General features: G+C 39.5%; 1 protein-coding gene across 2 annotated transcripts in view; it reads right to left on the bottom strand.

The window, feature by feature from the left end:
- RNF128 (ring finger protein 128, E3 ubiquitin protein ligase) overlaps positions 1–20,694 on the bottom strand; it is a 107,702-nt gene that overhangs the window by 65,757 nt on the left and 21,251 nt on the right. The window contains exon 1 of one of the 2 annotated variants that reach the window (XM_025372444.1): positions 6,102–6,843. The exons of the other annotated variant lie outside the window; for it this stretch is intronic. Coding sequence (XP_025228229.1) covers positions 6,102–6,585 — 484 coding nt within the window. The 5' untranslated portion in view covers positions 6,586–6,843. Of the gene's footprint in view, positions 1–6,101; positions 6,844–20,694 lie in introns of those variants that run through there. 2 annotated transcript variants of the gene reach the window in all.

Here is a 20,694-nt window from a genome sequence, read left to right as displayed (position 1 = left end):
TTTTTCAAGTTTTCTGTAACAGTTAATTTTATAATCAGAAAATTACTTAGAAAATGTCTTTAGTACTCTCCTCTCTTCTGTCCATTTAAGAGTGTGAACAGAGTTAAAATGTGGCATTCTGTATTGAAAACACATATCTTTCAGGGACTGAGGGTAGAAAAGTTATTTATGTGCTTAGAAAACAATTCACTGATCAAGCTATACAGTCATCCCTCAGTATCCATGGGGGATTGGTTTCAGGACCTCCCAATGATACCAAAAGCCACAGATGCTCAATTTCCTTATACAAAATGGTTCAGTGTGTGCTTATAACCAGTGCACATCTTCCTATATATTTTAAATCATCTCTAGATTATTTATAATACCTAATACAATGTAAATGCTATATAAATAGTTGTTATACTATATCATTTAGGGGATAATGACAAGAAAATGAGGTCTGTACATATTCAGTGTAGATGCTTCTTTTCCCCCAAATATTGTTGATCTTCAGTTGGCTGAATCCATAGATGTGGACACAGATACAGGGTGCTGACTCTATTTTCCTTTTTTTTAAAAAAAGATTCTTACTTTATGAAATTTAACATTCACCAACATGTTCAATGGAAGCATTTTAATTGGAGACATAAAGAGAATGCTGGTGTAGTTTTTAAAAGATCAAAAAAAAAAAAACAGCACAGGGAAAGCTCAATATGAAAACTCATCTGTCATTATTTTCTTGTTACCTAGGGCATTTTGCCATTAAATACCCATAAAACCAGCCTAATCACCATAGAAGTTAGCCAGCAATCTTGAGGTATGTGTGCACTCTATTCCTGTATGCTCTTCTTCCTTCTACCAGATTCCACATTGCTTAAGAGGGCAGGGACTTTACCTTAATTATTTTATATACTCAGGCAAGAAGCACAGTATCTATCAGACAGCAGACCTTTGATAAATGCTCAATGAATTGAATTCCAATCCACTAGATACTCTTCTAGTGAATCTTGTGACCCTTCTGGCATTAGAGTTCTTGGGTGTTTTAAGACAATTCAACAAGCATTTCTAAAGCATGTAGAGCACAAAGGTTTCTATAGGGATTACAAAGATTAACAAAACATTAAAATTATTATAATCCAGTAGAAGGTAAAATATGTAAACAAATAGTTTCCCGCAAAATGCAGAACGTACTATAAGAGAGGAAGTGCTATTGAACAAAAAGAGATCACTACACTTTTTTTGGATGTGGGCTGTGCTGGGAATGGGAAAAGAAAGAATTAAGAAAAGCTTCAAAGATGAGGAGGCATTTGTGTTGTGTTTTGAAGGATGTGTAAATTTTTGAGCAGCAGAGCTAAGAAAAAAAGGTCTGTCGGCAATAGCAGAAGCAAACGAATGTTAGTGGAAAAGAATAGAGAATGTTTAGGGACCAACATGAAAGAAGAGGCATATAAAGCTTTGAATGTAGTTTGGGATCAGATTACTAGGAGTTTTATATGCCATGCTGAGAAATGTAGTCTAAAATTTATAAGTAATAGCATATATGTGATCAGAGCTGTGTTCTGATGGCATGGAGGAAGAACTGCATACTAGGAAAAAAACTACTGGAGGGAAGGAGACCAATCAAGAGGCTAAGTATTTTTTCCCATGAGAAGACACTGGAACTGAAAGCAGGGTATTGAAAGCAAGGAAGAAGGAGACATATGTGAGAATGTTTAAAGTGCCAGAATCAACAGGATGTGGCAGCTATTTATTGGAGGAGGAGTACTAGGAGTCTGGGATCCAAGTGAGAAGAAGTGTCAGATGCATGAATTAATAAAATAGTAATGAAACAAAAGAGAGGCAAGGAAGGAAGACACTACTTGGGATAGTTTTGAAGTAGTCAACAGTATCAAATACAGTCCTGCAGAGATACCAAGAAGGCTACATCTGAAAATGGCTTTGGGAATAGTATTTTACATTGGTTAATCATCACTGGCCAATCCCTTTTGAGCTTCTCTACTAAAAAAAAAAAGAAAAAACAGATTTATTTTCAAAGTCAACATTCTAGAAAAAATAGAATAAAACTTAAATATAAAATGGTTGAGAAGGGATTGGGTGGTGATTAAGTAGTACAAACATACTATTCCAAGGTCCTCTGTGAACAGAAAAAGATTGGTAGCAGGAGGGAGAAGCAGTTATTTGAGAAAAGTACAACAAACATAGGAGGACCAAAAGATATTTTTCCTGTTAAAATTCATTCTACCCTCCGTACCTCAAGGGATCAAATTAGAATTTCAGGTAATGTGGACTCTGAAGTACTCTAGACTGTTCATTTCCAATTATGTTCTACAAACACAGGATTCAACTTTCATTTTCTAAAGCATATTTACCTTAACTGTGATTAAAACATAATAGTAGCTTCCTATATGTCAGATACTGTGCTAAACACCTTATATGCATTATCTCATTGAATCCCAGCAACCTTAGGAGGCAAGTTTACTACTATGCCTGCCTTACATAGGAGAAAATTGAGACTTAGAGAAGTAAAATAACTGGCCTAAGATTTAAAAAACACTAAGTGGCAGAGCCCAACCTCTTAACTAATCTGTTCCACTAACTTTCAACAATGTACACAAGCAACTGTGTTATATATCAAACTGTATCCCATTGAAGACCCCCAAATCATTAATTAAACTGCTTGGTTCATTCACTTTTTTTTTTTTTTTTTTTTTTTACAGCCCTCAGGAATATTGCTTCTCCTGACATCCCTTTGCATATGTTTCAAGCTCTTGTAAACGTTTCATGAATTACGAAGGTTGTAGTTCTGCACCGGTCTTTCAATAAATTCATGCCTACAATGTTGACTCAAGGAAAATTGTACAAGCAAGTATACACATCTCTTCAACCTGTGGGTTGTGCTCAATTAGACACCAGGCAAGGCTCAGGCCCATCTGCCTGGCGAAAGCAGAACAGTTTGTTGTGCCATAGTGAGAACATGCTTAACGTATCTCGTGACAATCTTATATTTTAGATGGTTTTAATGCTTACTTTAAGATTTGGCCACTTCTTATCTGATTTTCATTTTTAAGATAAGAAATTCGAATAGTATTTACACTTTGGAATAAAAATTTTCTCCTAATTTCCTTTCAGGTTTCTGCACTGATTTGACTGAAATATATCCAGAGATTGCAAGCCAAACTGCCAATAAGCATCTGTCATTTGCAATTATTTATCTGTGTGAATCTGAATTTTCTGAATACTCTGCAAACAAAATACAGAAATAAACTGCATAAGTTGATGCTAGGCTACAATTAACTTTCGTAAAATTTTGGTATACATAAAAGTCTCATTTTCCTAATTGATTGCTCTTATATAGTGGAGTTTCTTTCTCCTAAACAAAAATTTTAAAGCTACTGTTCTAAATCAGTTAGGTGAGAGTACAGACACTCAGCACAAACTCTAACCAAGGGCAAACAATTCAAGTGCAGTCCCCTACGACAGTGAATGAAGAGAGATTTTGTAAACAAAGAAGATACAGAAGGCTTTTCTACATTTGGTGGCCCCTTTGTAATTCACAGCAATATATAATGAATTAATCCATACTTAAAATCTCAGTCCTATCTCTCTGCCACTATGATCCAAGATAAGTTTCTGACCAGAGATTAAAAGGAAACCCTAGGCTTACTCTGAAGAATGAGTAAAGCAAACAATATAACACTTTGCAAACAAATATTCAATAACACATGTGGATAATATGCAAAGTGATTCTCCACCTATATTGAAAAATAGTTTTTCCAGGAGTTCAAGGAGAAATGTGATTCCTTACCTCAAGTAATTTGCTAGTTTTGGCTAGTTAGCTTGATGGCAAACTTTGGTATAGCCTTTATCTCAGATAATATTGTTTTTAAAGTATCAAAATGCTTTTCTGAATGTAGTGTAATTTAGTGATCAATATTTAGGGCTTTATTCCTATATGGTATCCTGAAACACAACAGCCATAATTAGATTCCCAGTGTATTCGTGTCTTCAAATCGACAGTTACACAATCATATATTTGTACATTAATTTTTTGCATCCTGTTAGCATTAACCTATTATAACATTCAGTGACTATTATCAGCTGGGTAGTATATATATATATTATCCTTAATAATCACAGCAACATAAATATTATCTCCATCTTACAGATGGGGTATCCAAGGCTCAGTAAAGTTAAATAATCCGACCAAGGACACAAAGTTACTGTGTGGTAAATCCAGAATTTTATTCCCAATCTTGACTAAAATGCCTGTGTTTTTCTTAGTACACCATATTGCCTCTCAATAAAGTATAAGTATTATGTATGTAGAGTGCCTGGCACATAGTGGGAGCTCAGCAAAAGTTAATTTTATTGTCTCCTAAAACTATCAGATAAATACCCTTAACAGAAGTAAAAGGAAAATTGTCTAAGTAGGACTCTGTAATTAAATACTCTTCAATTACAAATCATTCATACAAATGAATCTCATTAGAAGACAAAGTCAAACCCTTGCTATTAGACAGTCAACTGAAATATAAAGACTACAAACTTTATTACATCTTTATTATTGATTTTCAGGAACTTCTAAAAGCTACTAATTCATTCTAATCAATGAATTATCAGCCAAGAGAGATACAGTTTCTCCTTTAATCAATATAAAATCTAAAAATCATAGCATTTTAGATCTGAAAGCGATCTAGTTTTGTTTCGTTTTGGTACACGCTTCTAACTTGGCCGCCACTGCCTATACAACCATTTGACATGTGAGTAACTTGTACAAGGTTATAAAGTTGGTAGAGGCAAAGAAGGGGCTAAAAGAACTCAAATCTCCTGAGTTCCAATTCAGTGTTCTTTCCGTTACGCCATCTAGCCACTCAATACAAGTGCTCTCTAGGCAGGTTCAGTCATAAGGTTTTAAGATAAACAGAAAACCTCCAGTAGTCAAATAAGAAGCTTCATCCTTCCAGTGACTCCCAGAAGGCTAATCCTATCAGCTAACCCTTACTGAGAGTGGATGATGTGCTTTACTGCACTAAACTCTTTAAGGCATTATTTAATTTTATCCTCAAGGCAAACTTGTGGATAAGTTTTCTTATTATTCATTCTCATTTGACTGATGAGAGAACCCAGACTCTAAGACTTCAAATAAGTTGCCCAAGGTCACAGGACTAGTAAGCAACAGAGTAGGAATTTAAACCAAGCTCTGACTTGAGGCCCAGCTCTTAAAAACTATGATACACTGCTATTACACGTGTCTCTTCCTTTTTCTCCATTTTTCCCCCTTTGTCCTTTAGAGTCTAGGATAACTATATACATAAGGTATGGATACCTAATCACAAATAGGAAGGTTTCTGGAAGGATAACCAAAGGGGGAAAAATAGTAACCCCACACCATTTCCAAGAATTCAGAACTACCTGGACTATTTTTTTTCTCCAAAGTCTAGGCCTTTGCTATCCTCATGCAGAAACCTCTTCTTTTTCAAGAACGTTAGTCACCTGTTTTGCAACTCAATAACCTAAATCAGATTTTTCAGGAGCAAACAAAAGCACTGATACCAACAGTCACTTGGGACTTGAGACCACTGGGCAGAGAAGAACCCAAGAACTAAGCAAAGTTTCCACCAAAATTGCAATGAGGTTAACAGGACACAGTAGCACAATCTAGTATTTGATACCTAGGAAACATGGAGAGAAAAACACGGAGAGGAGGGGAAAATCTGCTGCCAGTCTGAGGTTGTTAAACAGCAGAGTGAGGAAGAGATTTCCAGGTGATCTTCTCCTCGGTCATTTAAGACCCGATGCCCACCGCCACTTAATCCAAGGCTAGACACCCTTGTGAAAAACCAGGAAAAGGGAACACAAAGAGCTCAAACAGTCCTCGATTTGGCAGCCTCTGCACCCGGTTTGTCTTACCCTTTTCCACCAGAGAGGCAAATGAAGGATTTTTTCTGCCCAACCCCCAGGCCTGGTGAATTCGGGGAGGACCCTGCCCCACTCCGTGGGGACAGAAAGAGCACCCACTTTCCTTGGGAGCAAGGGGATAGGGCGAGGAGGGCAATGAGGAAAATAAGAGAAACTGGCCATGGCAGAGGTCTGGAGGGGTGCAATCTAGTAGCTGCACTCACCCGGGTGAGACATGGGGATGACCTCATTGCGGGTCCCGGGGAAGTTAAAGATGACGGCTCCAGACGCCCCTCTCTCATAAGCCAGATGAATCTTGTCTGCGAAGGTGCAGCCCCCGCCGCGTTGGATGAGGGCCAACCAAGAGACTTGCACGGTGCTTCCCCAAACCGTGGGCACCGTGAAATTCGTGTGCGGGTTACAGGCGTTGAGCGCCCCGGGCCCGTCGGGCGGTACCAGGACCCCAGACACAGGCTCCAGCGGCGAGTCCTGGCCGTACACGCCCTCCTCGCTCAGCTCCCACACCGTACGGTTCACTCCGGTGTGCGGAACCCGCCAGGACACGTTGAGGTACGCGGTCCACACTGCTTCGGCCCCCCGGGAGCCGGGGGCCTGCGGACTCAGGGCCAGCAGGAAGCACCACGCCAGCAATCTGGAAGAGCCGCAGCCACCGCGGCAGGAGACCCCGGCCCTAGGCGGCGGCCCCATGGCGCGCGCTCCGCAGTTCCCTAGTGCCCCTGGCACGCGCCCTCCTAGCGCTTGGCAGGACCCTGGCCTTGAGCAGGTGCGCACCAGGTGGGGAAGGAATGGAGTGAGACAGGGGAGCTGCGAGCTAGGTCGGAGCCAGGAGGCACGTAGCGTCAGCACACAGGTTGCCGCAGATGCAGCTCCTCGAAGCTCCAGCGCTCTCCGCTACCGCGGCTGCAGCGTCGGGCTCTGGGGCTTTAGCGTGAAGCTCCGCCCAGTCGACTGGAGGTGGAGGTGGCTGGGAGGGAGGAAAGGACACTGCGGGATCCGCCTCTTAAAAGGGTAACAGGATGGAACGATGTTAGAATAGGATCTGAGGCTGTGTGGCCAGGTGTGTCGCGTCGTTTTATAAAAAACGGACAGGCGAGGAACGATAAAGTCCGCAAACATAAAGCTTTCTAGTAGGATTCGAGTCGGTTTTGAATTGCAAGAATACATTTTTCCCTCCTATCATTTGCCTAAAGGACGTTTCGGGCTTACGGTGCCAGAATGTGAAAGTACAGTACTTCTAAAAAGCGCAGATCCAAAAGGTCTGAGTTGTAGTCAAGGGAATTTGGGTAGGGAAAGAATTTGAGTAGAATCAGGCTATTTACTGATCCTCTAGATGGGGGAAGGGCAGGAAAAGCGCGTTGTTACCCTTTCTTACTGACTTCAAATGGCACCTTTCTCTTTCCCTGCTCCTAAGAAGCCTCATACATGTGTATTTCCTTACCATTACCCTAGGTTTAATGCACCGCATCAGATGCCTCTTCTAAAAGTAATCTTAGTCCTCACAAAAGAATGACTGTTTTCACACACCTCAGAACCAAGCCTTTTTTCTGCATTTTTCACAAACCTGACTTACCCAAGTGGATATTCCTGCGCTATTCATAACCTTAACTACATAATCTTTCTCCATTTCCCACTAACTGAAAGGAGCCTGACTCACCTAGGCGATTCGCTCATGGCACTATTACATTATGATTTATCCTTGCTTAAGTATACAATTTTTGTCTACCCTGTCAACTATTACATTTACTACGTGGTTAACAAATGAGCCTTGAATTAAGCTGAATTAATACACCTGGTGTCTGATAGTTACGAATAACTTTTGACCTTGGGGAACTTCCCTGTGCCTCACTCAGTTTCCTCATCGTCTGTAAAAGGGGGATAATAATGGCACCTACCTCACAGAGTTTTCAGATGATTAAATGAGTCAATACATGTAATAAAGCACTTAGAACAATGCTTAGCAATATATAAAAATTACATGTTAAATATTAAAATTATTAAACAGGTTCAGGGACACAATTCTAAAATAATATTAAAGTTGTTAATTTGAGGTAATATCAGAGAAAATGATGTTCAGGATGTTCAGTTTTAGCCACTTTTTCGGTTCAAAGAAATACAATCTACTTTATGCAGCTCAACACTTGTTAAATTTCTGATCAATTACTACCCTCAATCCCTGGCCCAGCGTTTACTTAATCAATGTTATTTCCAAAGATTAAGCATGGAACAATTCTGTACTTGATACTCTTATGGCTTGAGAGAAACCTAGAGGAAAATTAACATCATATACCAAACAACACCTAGAACATAAATAAATGGGCAATTTTGTGAAACATATACTCTAGGTATTGAAAGGCACTTTAGAGGTCAAAGTGGGTATATGAGACCAATAGCATGGTACCCCCAAATACTGATTGTAATCTCTGAGATAAAAATTACCTATGGGAAAAGTGGGTAGGACCAACCACCTCTAAGAAATGGTACAATTCCAGAAATTGTCTGATTTTGCTGGTGAAGAGCATTCAAAATTCAATCAATATTACCTGAATGACAGTCAAATATATTGTACTTTGAAGAGACAACGTGTTCAAAAGAAAGAAGATATTTTATAGCTACAAAAATGAAGTTCAGGCCGGGCACGGTGGCTCAAGCCTGTAATCCCAGCACTTTGGGAGGCCGAGACGGGCGGATCACGAGGTCAGGAGATCGAGACCATCCTGGCTAACACGGTGAAACCCCATCTCTACTAAAAAAATACGAAAAACTAGCCGGGCGTGGTGGCGGCACCTGTAGTCCCAGCTACTTGGGAGGCTGAGGCAGGAGACTGGCGTGAACCCGGGAGGCAGAGCTTGCAGTGAGCTGAGATCCGGCCACTGCACTCCAGCCTGGGCGACAGAGCGAGACTCCATCTCAAAAAAAAAAAAAAAAAAAAAAAATGAAGTTCAGAGAGACATTTATTAATGTTTATCCATTCATTACTTTCTCAAATATTTGTTGTACATCTGCCATAAGCCATTGGCTGAGCATTTTGGTATAAAATCAAATAAGACATCAACTCTCCTATCAAGAAGCTCATAAATTAGTTTTGATGAGAAGAACAAGTAAGATGATAAGTGCAGTAAAGAGTGACATATGTATATAGTGTAAGCACTATGATGGAGATTTGACAGGGTAGTAGTGGATAACAGACAAGCACCTAACCCAGACTGGGAAGTAAGGAAAAGCTTCCCAGAGGAGGTTACACCTGGGCTGAGTTTGAGAGGGTTAACTTTTCTAGGCAGAAAACAACACAAGGAAAGGCATTGAAATATGAAAAAGAAATGTTAGGAAGCTGCAATTACTATAGACCCAGTAAATGCAAAATGGTTGGAGCCTAAAGTAACAGAGGGATGGTGGTAACAGATCCTGTTGGAGAGGTACATGAGGGTCAGTTCTTGAGAGTCCTTTGGGTAAAGCTAGGGAGTTTAGACTTTATCCAAAAACAAGGAGTAATATAATTAGGGTTTAATCAGGGAGTAACAGAATCAGATCTGAAGTTTAGAGATCCTTCTCTGTGAATAATAGATTGGAGGGAATAAGAATAGCAGCAGGGAGCCCATACAGAAGATGGTTGGCAGTGCTACAGGTGAGAGATGAAGGTGGCTTGGATAGACAGGTAGTGGACATGAAGAGAAGTGGGCAGAATGGGAATGTTCTTTGGAGGTAGAATCAACAGGACTTGGTTTGGGGGATGAAAGAGAAGGAGGAGTTAGAAATTACTCTGAGGTTTTTGACTTGGAAGACTAGATGACATTCAATCAGGGAGTATAGGAGGAGGGTTTTAAATGTATAGAATGGGTAGAAGGAGAGATGAGTTCACTTTAGATGTGTTGATTTTGAGGTGTCTATGATGTAACCAGGTAGAACTGCATGATAGGCAGTTGAGTTTCTGATTACTGAACACCTGCTAAGTGCAAAGTATGGGAGAGACAGGGGTGTAGAGAGACAAAAGAAACAGTCCTTGCCCTCAATGAGCTCATGGTCTAGTGAGACAGTCAGAGAGATAATCAATAACAGTACAGTGTAATACATGTTATGACCGAGAAAAGTATAAGGTGCTAGGGCAACACGGGTGTGACTGAGTCTTTAAGTACAAATGGAGTGACCCAAGCAAAGAGAGTAAGGATTTTCAGGCATAGGCAAGAGTGTATTATATGAGAACTCCAAAGAACATTCAGGGAACTAGCATTCAGTAGTTTGGTATGGTTGGGATGTAAAGTTGCAAAATATATATATATATATATATATATATATATATATTTTTTTTTTTTTTTGAGACGGAGTTTTGCTCTTGTTGCCCAGGCTGGAGTGCAATGGCATGATCTTGGCTCACTGCAACCTCTGCCTCCCAGGTTTAAGCGATTCTCCTGTTTCAGCCTCCCAAGTAGCTGGGATTACAAGTGTGTGCCACCATGCCCAGCTAATTTTTGTATTTTTAGTAGAGACGGTGTTTCACCATGTTGGCCAGGCTGGTCTCGAATTCCTGACCTCGTGATCCTCCTGCCTTGGCCTCCCAAAGTCCTGGGATTACAGGCGTGAGCCACTGGCCTGGCCAGAAAATTATATTAAAGAGTATGGACTCAATATGCATGCACATGTATATACACATACATAAAGCAAATATGGCAAGATGACAACAAGTGATAAATCTAGATGGTAGGTATATGGGTGCTCATTGTACTTTCTTTTTCCAACTTTTTTTATACAGTATTTTGAACATTTTGTAATAATAAGTTTAAAATTGTGAATTTCTATTGAAGTCAATGGAGCAAATGAATGGTATGATCAGATTTGAACTTAAAGAGATCATATGGATTGTATGAGGACAAGACTGATGAAAAAGAGACTAGTGAGGCCAATATCTCCAGAACTATTCTGGAGTTCTAGACAATTGTGGAATGGAGGTATCAGACTACCATAGCTTGATAATGTGAGTCATTAAAATCATCCTATGAACTCCCCTTGCTCTGAGTTCATCCTCACCAAGCAACCCTACTTATTATCAGTTAGCTTCTCATGTAAATATGCCTACAGGGAGATAATGCACTGATTAGCAAACACTGGTATCTGGTCCACTTGGAAGTTGTACTTCTCATTATAAATTAATCAGTTGGCATTCTGGCTTATATATTGGTCTCTTGTGAATTTGGTTAAGTGTGAGTCAGTCCCCAGGAACCCAGTCTCTGGTTATATTACCAATCAAATTTCAAGGCTTACAAAGGTAAGAACCAGATTGTAGATCATGACTGCAACAAAATCCTTCCACTCTATGGAGACTTGCCTGGGTAACCCACTGGCTTTCCCCAACCATATTCCTCTATTTCACTGTAAGTTATTTTCTAACTATAACAGTGCCTTGCTACCAAGAGTGAGGTCTGTTGATCAGGAGCATCAGCATCATCAGGGAGCTGGTTAGAAACGCAGAATCACAGGTTCCACCCAGACTAACTGACTCGGAATCTGTCTTTGAATATGATCCTCAGGGGATCTGCATGTACATATGTTTGAGGAGCCCTAGGGTAGACTAGAGTATTCCTGACAGGTAGCTAGCATCCAGCATCTGCTTGAGAACTCCCACTGTCAGAGCTCACTACCTCACAAAGCATCCCATCCTGAGTAAGACTATACTTTTCTTGCTGGGAAGTTAACGTAAGTATAGTTTGAGCCTGTTTCAGTCCTTCTTCTTCTTTCCACCCTCCCCTTCCAAACCCAGGCCCCCAGAGTTTCCATGCTACTACATGGCCATATCACTACTCCACCAGGGCCTTTTCTCTGAGCAGTCCCCCTATACCAGACTTCACCTTGTATCTGACAAACCAAATTTACTAGTCCCAAATATATTCCCTCGGAGTCCTACTCTCCCTAAGACTAATAACAGCTACTGTTCATTGAGCATTTACTGTATGTTTTATATGCATTATCTCATTTAATCTTCCCAAGTATCTACTATTAACCCCAGTTTTACAGAAGGGAAAACTGGCCCAGAGAGAATTACAGCAACCTGCCAAAACGCATATAGCTAGGAACAGAAGAAGGATTCCAATGCCGTTCTGACTCAAGTATTAATAGCTGATAATGAGTTAACTATTTTCCCTCTGGAGAACGCCATTCGCATTTGGATGTTGCTTTATACCGAAAAGAGAAAGTTCAAGTGAAATGTCTCTTGTATGCGTTTCAGGCACTGTGACCATTAAGGAAGATATATATGGACCAGGAGCCTTTCTGAATTCTTCAAATCCTACCACAAAGGCCTACCCTGCCAAATATTTGTATCAGCAATACTAAACTGAAAGCTGCCCTGAGCACTTCACTATCTAATGATGAACTGATAAGCAGAGCAGCATCCTGCAGGAGCAACAGTAGGGAACCATTGTGGCAGATTTAGTTTCCCATCACACTGTCTCTATAGAGATGTTGAGGTGGACGATAGTGTTCAGGCTTTAATATGTTTGCAAGAAATGAGACATTACATCTGGCTTCTCACCATTAAATGAATGGCAAAGCACAACTTGGGACAAACAGTATCCTGGCATCTAAGTGATGCTGGATACACAGCTCGACAACATAGGTATAGAGAATGTGTAGACAAGGGATGACAATAAATCTCCACTCCAGGCAGCTGCTCTGTGGATAGCAAGAAGAAAATAGTGGGTGTATGGAGAGAAGCAGCAGCCAACAAAACAAAATGAAAAGCCAAAGCATGATGCCAACAGCATACTTCCAAATAACATAATGTCACTTGCAAATGAAGACTAAGCCTCAGTCAGCTCAAGTTAGTATATAGCCATTAGGAAACAGGGGATTTTTTTTTAAAGCAAAGCTTTCATGCACCCAAAGAAAGGGCAGAATTACAGAGAGTGGCTTTACAAACAGTAGATACGCTATATCTAAAACTAAGAACAATCTTTTCATATCCATAACTTCAAAAACTACCATTGAGATCCTACTATGGGCCAGGTACTTTACATATATTAATGATATCATTTGATTTTCACAACAGGCAATGATATCCTATTATAATTTACATTTTTTTCAGATGAGGAAAATGAGACTCAGAAAAATGAAGTATTTGGCTGAAGGTCACACGGCTGGTAGGTGGTGGAGTTGGAATTCACACCGGTATATATGACTCCAAATTCCACGTTGTTTTCATTCTGCTGTACTACCTCTACACATACATAGGGAGAATATTATTACAAGGTGGAAAAAATGGGTGTTTGTCAGCCACACATTTTACCATGCTAAGAACCCCCTCACCAGAATCCTGCTGAGCAGCCCCAGAAATCCTAGATAACAGAGATTATGAGGCCGGGTGTGGTGGCTCATGCCTGTAATCCCAGCATTTTGAGAGGCTGAGGCAGGAGAGTTGCTTGAGTCCAGGAGTTTGAGACCAGCCTGGGCAACACAGCGAGACCCTGTCTCTACAAAAAATAAAAAATATATATTTTTAAATAAGAAAGAAAGAAATTGTGTTGGTGGAGGGCATTGCAGAAACCTGAGCTAAATTGTATGCACTTGATTGCTACTGGGAGATCAAATTAGCTATCTTGAGTTTAGGGAGGTGATTGAGAGGATCACAGATTGCTGAGAAGGAGAGAGACAAAGAGTGGGGAAAGTCCCAAGGTATGGGGGCAAGTTGAGCAAGGGAGGTGCTGGAAGGAACTATGGAGATGAGTGGTCTTTACTCCCCATTCTGGTATTGGGCAAACCTACTTGGGAAACATCTCGTCTCATGCAGTCTCCTATCTTTCCTTTTCAGGTTTCCAATAAGGTGAAGATTCTAAAAGAATTAAACCTGTGACCACAAGAGAATTTCTGTATATCTTATTAAAGAAAGAAAAACAATTATTTGGGGAAAGTGGGAGAGGAAAATGTTTTTAATGAACTATGCCCTGCAAATATGACCACATATTTGAGGTTCATTTCCAATCCCTTCATCAGATCCAGTATGACACTTAGTATACTAGATCCACAGAATCCCCACCATTTTAGTCTCTGTTCCTATTTTTAACTCTGCTGTTAACTGGTTATGTGACATTGAGGGAGTCTCTGTTTCTTCTTTCTCAACTAAAATAGCAATACCAGTGACAAAAAATTGAACAGATATATTTTGAATCACTTAATATTCCATTAGATGAAAACCTAACAAATCAGATAGCATATCTAAAACAAATATCTGTGATCTTGCCATTGCTTAGGACAAATGAGAGAAGAGCTGTAGAAGGAAGTGGACCTCTCAGGCATGGACAAAATCAGCTTGGTAAATTAGGGAGAAATTAAGTTATTAAAAGTGCCCATGGCCAGGTTCAGTGGCTCACGCCTGTAATCCCAGCACTTTGGGAGACTGAGGCAAGTGGATCACCTGAGATCAGAGTTGGAGACCAGCCTGGCCAACATGGCGAAACCCCATTTCTACTAAAAATACAAAAATTAGCTGGGTATGGTGGAGCACACCTGTAATCCCAGGTACTTGAGAGGCTGAGACAGGAGAATCACTTGAACCCAGGGGATGGAGGTTGAAGTGAGTTGAGATCATGCCACTGTACTCCAGCCAGGGCAACAGAGAGAGACTCTGTTTCAAAAAACAAAACAAAACAAAAAAAATGCTCATGGGCAGTAATTTTTTTAAATCTACAGGCAATGGGATTCTTTTCTGATAAAAACCTAATTTGATAATTTCTAGTAAGGCTGGGGCTCCTGAAAAAACAATTTATGAATAAATGTCCTTCTATTGTATGTAATCACAATCACGTATTAAGCTAAGACTTACCCGTTAGAAGTTAAAGTATTCATGAGTGTGGGCAAAGGCCGCCTTTGTTTCTAAGGGGCAAAGTCACAAATTCGCAGCTGCCAACTATATGCATTAGGATTAGTGGCAGCTGCCCAGGACTCAAACTTGATCAATAACTCGGAGTAAACAAGTATCTGGCAATAAGTGACCAGGTGCTAGCACGTAGTTGGGACAACTGAAATTGGCTGCCTTGCCACTCATGATTCACACAGTAATTAAGTTCTGTCACACCAGAATTAGACAAGTGTTATGGTTATGTTGGTAGCAGGAAACAGGCAAGGAACAAGCAGGCCTTCAACAATAAGGTATTTTATGGCTACAAAAATGACTTTGGTTTTGACTTCACCACAAATCATGCAATATAAAGTACACTAACTTTAATGGGGAAAAATACTAATGGGAACATCAAAAGGAAAAAATAATGTCCAGATGCATTGAATCAGAGCACACCCTGGCATCTATAAAATCACATTACCCTTAGCCAACAATCTTCCAATTAGCTGGGGGGTGGAGGGAGGTACATTTTTTCTAAGCTGTCTCTGTGCAACTTTGGGTGCAGATAACATCAAAATATTTTATCTTCTTCATAGTAAACTAGTTCAGACACAGAAATCTGTGACTGCTGAATATTCTGAATGTTGTCAAATCTAGAGCCACAGAAAGTCTTTTATCAGAGGCAATGAAGTGGCTCAGCAATGTTTGCTTTTTGAGAGGGGAAAAAGAGGGAAGAAATAGAAACCCTGAAGCTCTTGTTTGTTTGAAGAAGAGGCTCATTAAGTTTATCTTCAATGATCCCACTAGTTCGCTAAATGTCTTAGTTTTCTTAGGTGATGATGGAGGTATTTGGAGACCTGATGAGAGCATATGTTTGGCCTCTGTACGGTGTTTAGGGCATAGCTCCCTCCTGGTTTTAGGGCCTTCTATTGATTAGATTTAAAACAGAATAAAAACTCTTCAGTACACACATTCCAGTAAGCAGGCTAACATGTCAGTGCTTTCAATATGCCCCATGTATGGCATTTTAGGTAGAGGTTTCCAAGTTATAAGACAGAGGCAATAATCAATTGCTTAAGAGAAGTCTACTAAAGAGTAGATTTGTACTACCTGCTATCATCCTGTTTGCAACAGGATCTTACCCTTGTCACTCATTGCAAGTTGTAATAGGCAGCAGTGAATAAGCAAAGAACAGACTTTCAATAAAACAGTATTGCTAGGGAAAAATGTGCTAGACTAATCCCACTTAATCTCTACATTAAGTATACAAATTAAGGAATAAAACATTTTTATCAACCTTAACCCCCTGGGATTTCTAACATAAAATTGTAAGCAATAACTATCGTTGGGCATAGAGGAATTACAATTTTCTATTTTGGAGTTTCAGTGATTTAAAATAAAATTCATCCACTCTATTCATTAGAAAAAACATTTTTAGAGCTTCTGCTGTCTACAAAGTCCTACAGATTTGCTGGGGAAGATAAAAAGATGAATGTGACTAGGTCCCCCCATTAAAGATCTCAGTTTACTGGGAGTAAACTGTATCAAGAAAAGATCTGTGGGTCCTCTCTTTGTTTTTACTTAAACGTATCTAGATTATCAGCAATAATAAGCTTTAATTGAAAGTGTAGTCTGATCTCAATTGTCTACTACTGGAGAAGAGAAGTGATATTAAATTTTTTAGACTATTGTAAATAGCCTTCTAATTGATTTTAGTCTCTTCCCTATTCCAAATCATCCTTCATATTATAGCCAAATTATGCTTTCTAAAACCTAGGTATGATTATGTCACTTTTCATTGCATATTGAATAAAATATAAATTTCTTTTTCTTTTTTTTTTTTTTTGAGACAGAGTCTCACTCTGTTGCCCAGGCTGGAGTGCAGTGACGCAATCTCGGCTCACTGCAAGCTCCACCTCCTGGATTCACACCATTCTCCTGCCTCAGCCTCCCTAGTAGCTGGGACTACAGGCACCCGCCACCACGCCCGGCTAATTTTTTTTTTTTTTAGTAGAGATGGGGTTTCACGGTGTTAGTCAGGATGGTCTCGATCTCCTGACCTCGTGATCCGCCCGCCTCGGCCTCCCAAAATGCTGGGATTACAGGTGTGAGCCACCATGCCCAGAAATATGTAAATTTCTTAACTTGGAATTCTAGACCTTCAACAATCTAAGTCAATCTGACCACTTCCTCCTTCACCTCTTCACTGTATTTTACACATACTTACAATATATATAGCATCTTTCATATTATATTGCATTTATTTGCTTACATGGCTATCTCCTTCATTAGAGACAGTTTCTTGAGAGAAGGGACCATGTATCTTCTTTGTAGCCACAGATCTTACTTTAGCACATCACTTGAAGAGCAAGTAAATGATTGGGCAAGAAGAGCGAGTAAAAGAATTTGAGGGCAGGCTATCTAATTTGCTGCCTAGCTGGTATGATTTTTTCCTAACATTTTTGTTAAGGTATAATTTACATAGAGTAAAATTCACCCTTTATAGTATATGTTTATATAAGTTTTTACAAATACATACAGTCATTTAACCGCTACCACCACAATCAAGATATGGAACGGTTTCATTACCACAAAAACTCCCTCATGCTATGCCTTTATAGTCAAAATCCCCTCCCACTTTTAATCCCTGGTAACTACTCACTTGTTTTCTTTCCCTGTGGTTTTTGCCTTTTCTGGATTGTCATATACATGTAGCCTTTTATGTCTGACTTCTTTCACTTAGCAAAATGCAGTTGAGATTCATCCATGTTTTTGCATTGGCGTGGCATTTAAACAAAAGAGTGGTCAGAGAGATAAGTGCTGTGAGGAAGTACAAAGTCCTGTGCTAGAATAGAGGCAGGAATGTTTGCTTCTGACTCAAGGAAGTAGGGGCTGTTTCATGAAGAAAGTAACATCTGAGCAAGGCCTTGAGGGATAGGTGGGATAGGATTTTGATAGACACAAATGGTGAGGGAAGGTATTTCAGTAAAAGATACAGCGGTAACAAAAGCTCAGTCAGGACAGAGCAGAGCGGATTTGGAAAACAGTATTTTCATTTGGTTAGAGTACAAGAGGAGGAGTAGTGGGAGATTGGGCAGAAAAGGTAGGTTAGGGCTTTGTTGACCTTGAATGACATATTTTGGAGTTGGTCTTGATTCACTGGGCAGTGGACTGTCATTGTAGGCTTTTTATTCAATCTTTTTTATAAGGAGAAGAGTAGGTTAGCCTGCAGGTAATTCTGTTGCCCTGCCTGAACTGTAGTAGACAGCTCTCTGTCCAGGTGAGTATACAACTTGGACTCCTAAAACAAGGCAACAAACTACATCTAACTATATCCAAAGCATACCAAGGACATAAAATATCTGCACTACAGATACTTGTTAGAAAATGCATTCATGAAATTATTGAATCCGATACCTGCCAAAAACTCTCTTTTATCTCCAGTTGTATTCTCTCAATTCTGTCTACAGTCAAGGTATCAGAAAGGCAAGTGTTGTTCCTGATCCTATTTTCCTAGTCCTCCACAAAAACATCTTCACTGGGGTAAGTAAGAGTTAATGTTAGGGCATCTGTCTTAGCAGATAGCCAATTAAAAAAATCCCCATTGAACAGCATTTCATTCTTTTGTAAAACCATATTATCCACTGATTACTTGAATTCCCATGTAAAAAGAACTTTTTCCTATTTTGGATGCTTGTGTCTGATTATAAAAGACATGAATAAACATTTCACCAAAGAGGAAATACAAATGGAAAATAAGCATATGAAAAGATGTTAAATGTCATTAGCCATTAGGGAAATGCAAATGAAAATCACAATATGATATCACTGCATACCTACCAGAAAGGCTAAAATTTAAAAAAAAAAATGTGTCTACACCAAATGTTGTCAAGGATGTGGAGGAACTGGATCATACGTACATTTTTTTTGGTGGGAATGTGAAATGGCATGGCCAATCTGGAAAAGAGTCTGGCAGTTTCTTATAAAACTAACATCCAACTTACCAATTTCAGTCATGGACCTTTATCTCAGGAAAATGAAAAATTACTTTCACAAAAACCCGTTCACAAATTTTCACACCAGCTTCATTCATAATTGCCAAATCTTAGAAACAACCCAAATATCCTTCAGTGAGTGAATGGTAAAACAAACTGTGGTACATCTATACCATGGAATATCACTCAGCAATAGAAAGAAAGGAGATATTAATATATGCAACAATCTGGATGAATCTCCCAAGAATTATACTGAATGAAAAAAAGCCAATCCCAAAAAGTTTACGTACAATAAAATTCAATTTATACAACATTTTTTGACATGATAAAATTATATTAATAGCAGATTAGTGGTTGCCCAGAGTTAATAAGGGGTTATGGGGTGGAGGTCCTTTTGGCTATAAAGGGACAATACGAGGGAGCTGTGTTGCAATGGAATTGTTCTAAATCTTAACTGTGGTGATAGTCACATGAACCTACACATGTGATAAAATTGTGTAGAACATGCATATAATTGCATGTAAAATTAGTGAAATTCGAATAAGGTGGGTGGATTGTATCAACTTCAATTTCCTGGTTGTGATATTGTACTATTGTTATACAAGGTGATACCACTGGGGAAACTAGGTAAAGGGATGAAGGGTATACAGGATCTATTTCTTACAACTGCATGTAAATCTACATTTTTAAAAAATAAAAAGCTTTTTTTTTTTTTTAAAAAAAGAGGAATACATGTTGATTGTAGAATTGTATAATGCATTATTTGAATTCAACTTTAGGTAATTATTAGTTTTGTTGAAGATTTTGCATATTTTCTTAAAACATAAAAAAAAAATGACTGTGTTTCTAGTTTTAACTTTGTGTCAGGAAACATAAAGCCCATATTGCTTATGCTATAGCAGTTTTGTTTTTTTTTTTTTTTTTGAGATGGAGTCTCACTTTGTGGCCCAGGCTGGATTGGAGTGCAGTGGTGCGATCTCGGCTCACTGCAGGCTCTGCTTCCTGGGTTCACGCCATTCTCCTGCCTCAGCTTCCCGAGTAGCTGGGACTACAGGCGCCTGCCACCACGCCCGGCTAATTTTTTGTAGTTTTAGTAGAGACGGGGTTTCACCGTGTTAGCCAGGATGGTCTCGATCTCCTGACCTCGTGATCCGCCCGCCTCGGCCTCCCAAAGTGCTGGGATTACAGGGTTGAGCCACTGCGCCCCACCCTGCTATAGTAGTTCTTAACCTTTCTGAGGTCAGAGTTACCTCTGAAAATTTGATGAAGCCTAGGTACAAAGTAAATCAACACACACAATTTTGTGCACAATTTCAAGGAGTTGTATGGACATTATGAAAGTTATCCAACGACCCCATGTTCATGTTCATATACTGTTCAATATGGTAGCCAATAGGCTTATGTGGTTATTTACATTTTTTATATTAAAAATTCAGTTTTTCAGTTGCATTAACTATATTTCAAGCACTCAGTAGCCACAGATGGCTCGTGGCTGCATAGTCAACACAGAAATAGAATTCTGTATAATTGTAAAATGTTCTGTTGGACAGCATTGCTTTAGAACATTCAGAATAAGATTTGCTTTTTTTAAAATTTTATTTATTTATTTATATTATTATTATACTTTAAGTTCTAGGGTACATGTGCATAACGTGCAGGTTTGTTACATATGTATACTTGTGCCATGTTGGCGTGCTGCACCCATCAACTCGTCAGCACCCAACTACTCATCATTTACATCAGGTATAACTCCCAATGCAATCCCTCCCCCCTCCCCCTTCCCCATAATAGGCCCCGGTGTGTGATGTCCCCCTTCCCGAGTCCAAGTGATCTCATTGTTCAGTTCCCACCTATGAGTGAGAACATGCGGTGTTTGGTTTTCTGTTCTTGTGATAGTTTGCTAAGAATGATGGTTTCCAGCTGCATCCATGTCCCTACAAAGGACACAAACTCATCCTTTTTTATGGCTGCATAGTATTC

This window comes from Theropithecus gelada, chromosome X (genome assembly GCF_003255815.1).
Source record: "Theropithecus gelada isolate Dixy chromosome X, Tgel_1.0, whole genome shotgun sequence".
Taxonomy (NCBI): domain Eukaryota; kingdom Metazoa; phylum Chordata; class Mammalia; order Primates; family Cercopithecidae; genus Theropithecus; species Theropithecus gelada.
The sequence above is the reverse complement of the archived record's forward strand: the minus strand, read 5'-3'. Positions and strand labels throughout refer to the sequence as shown.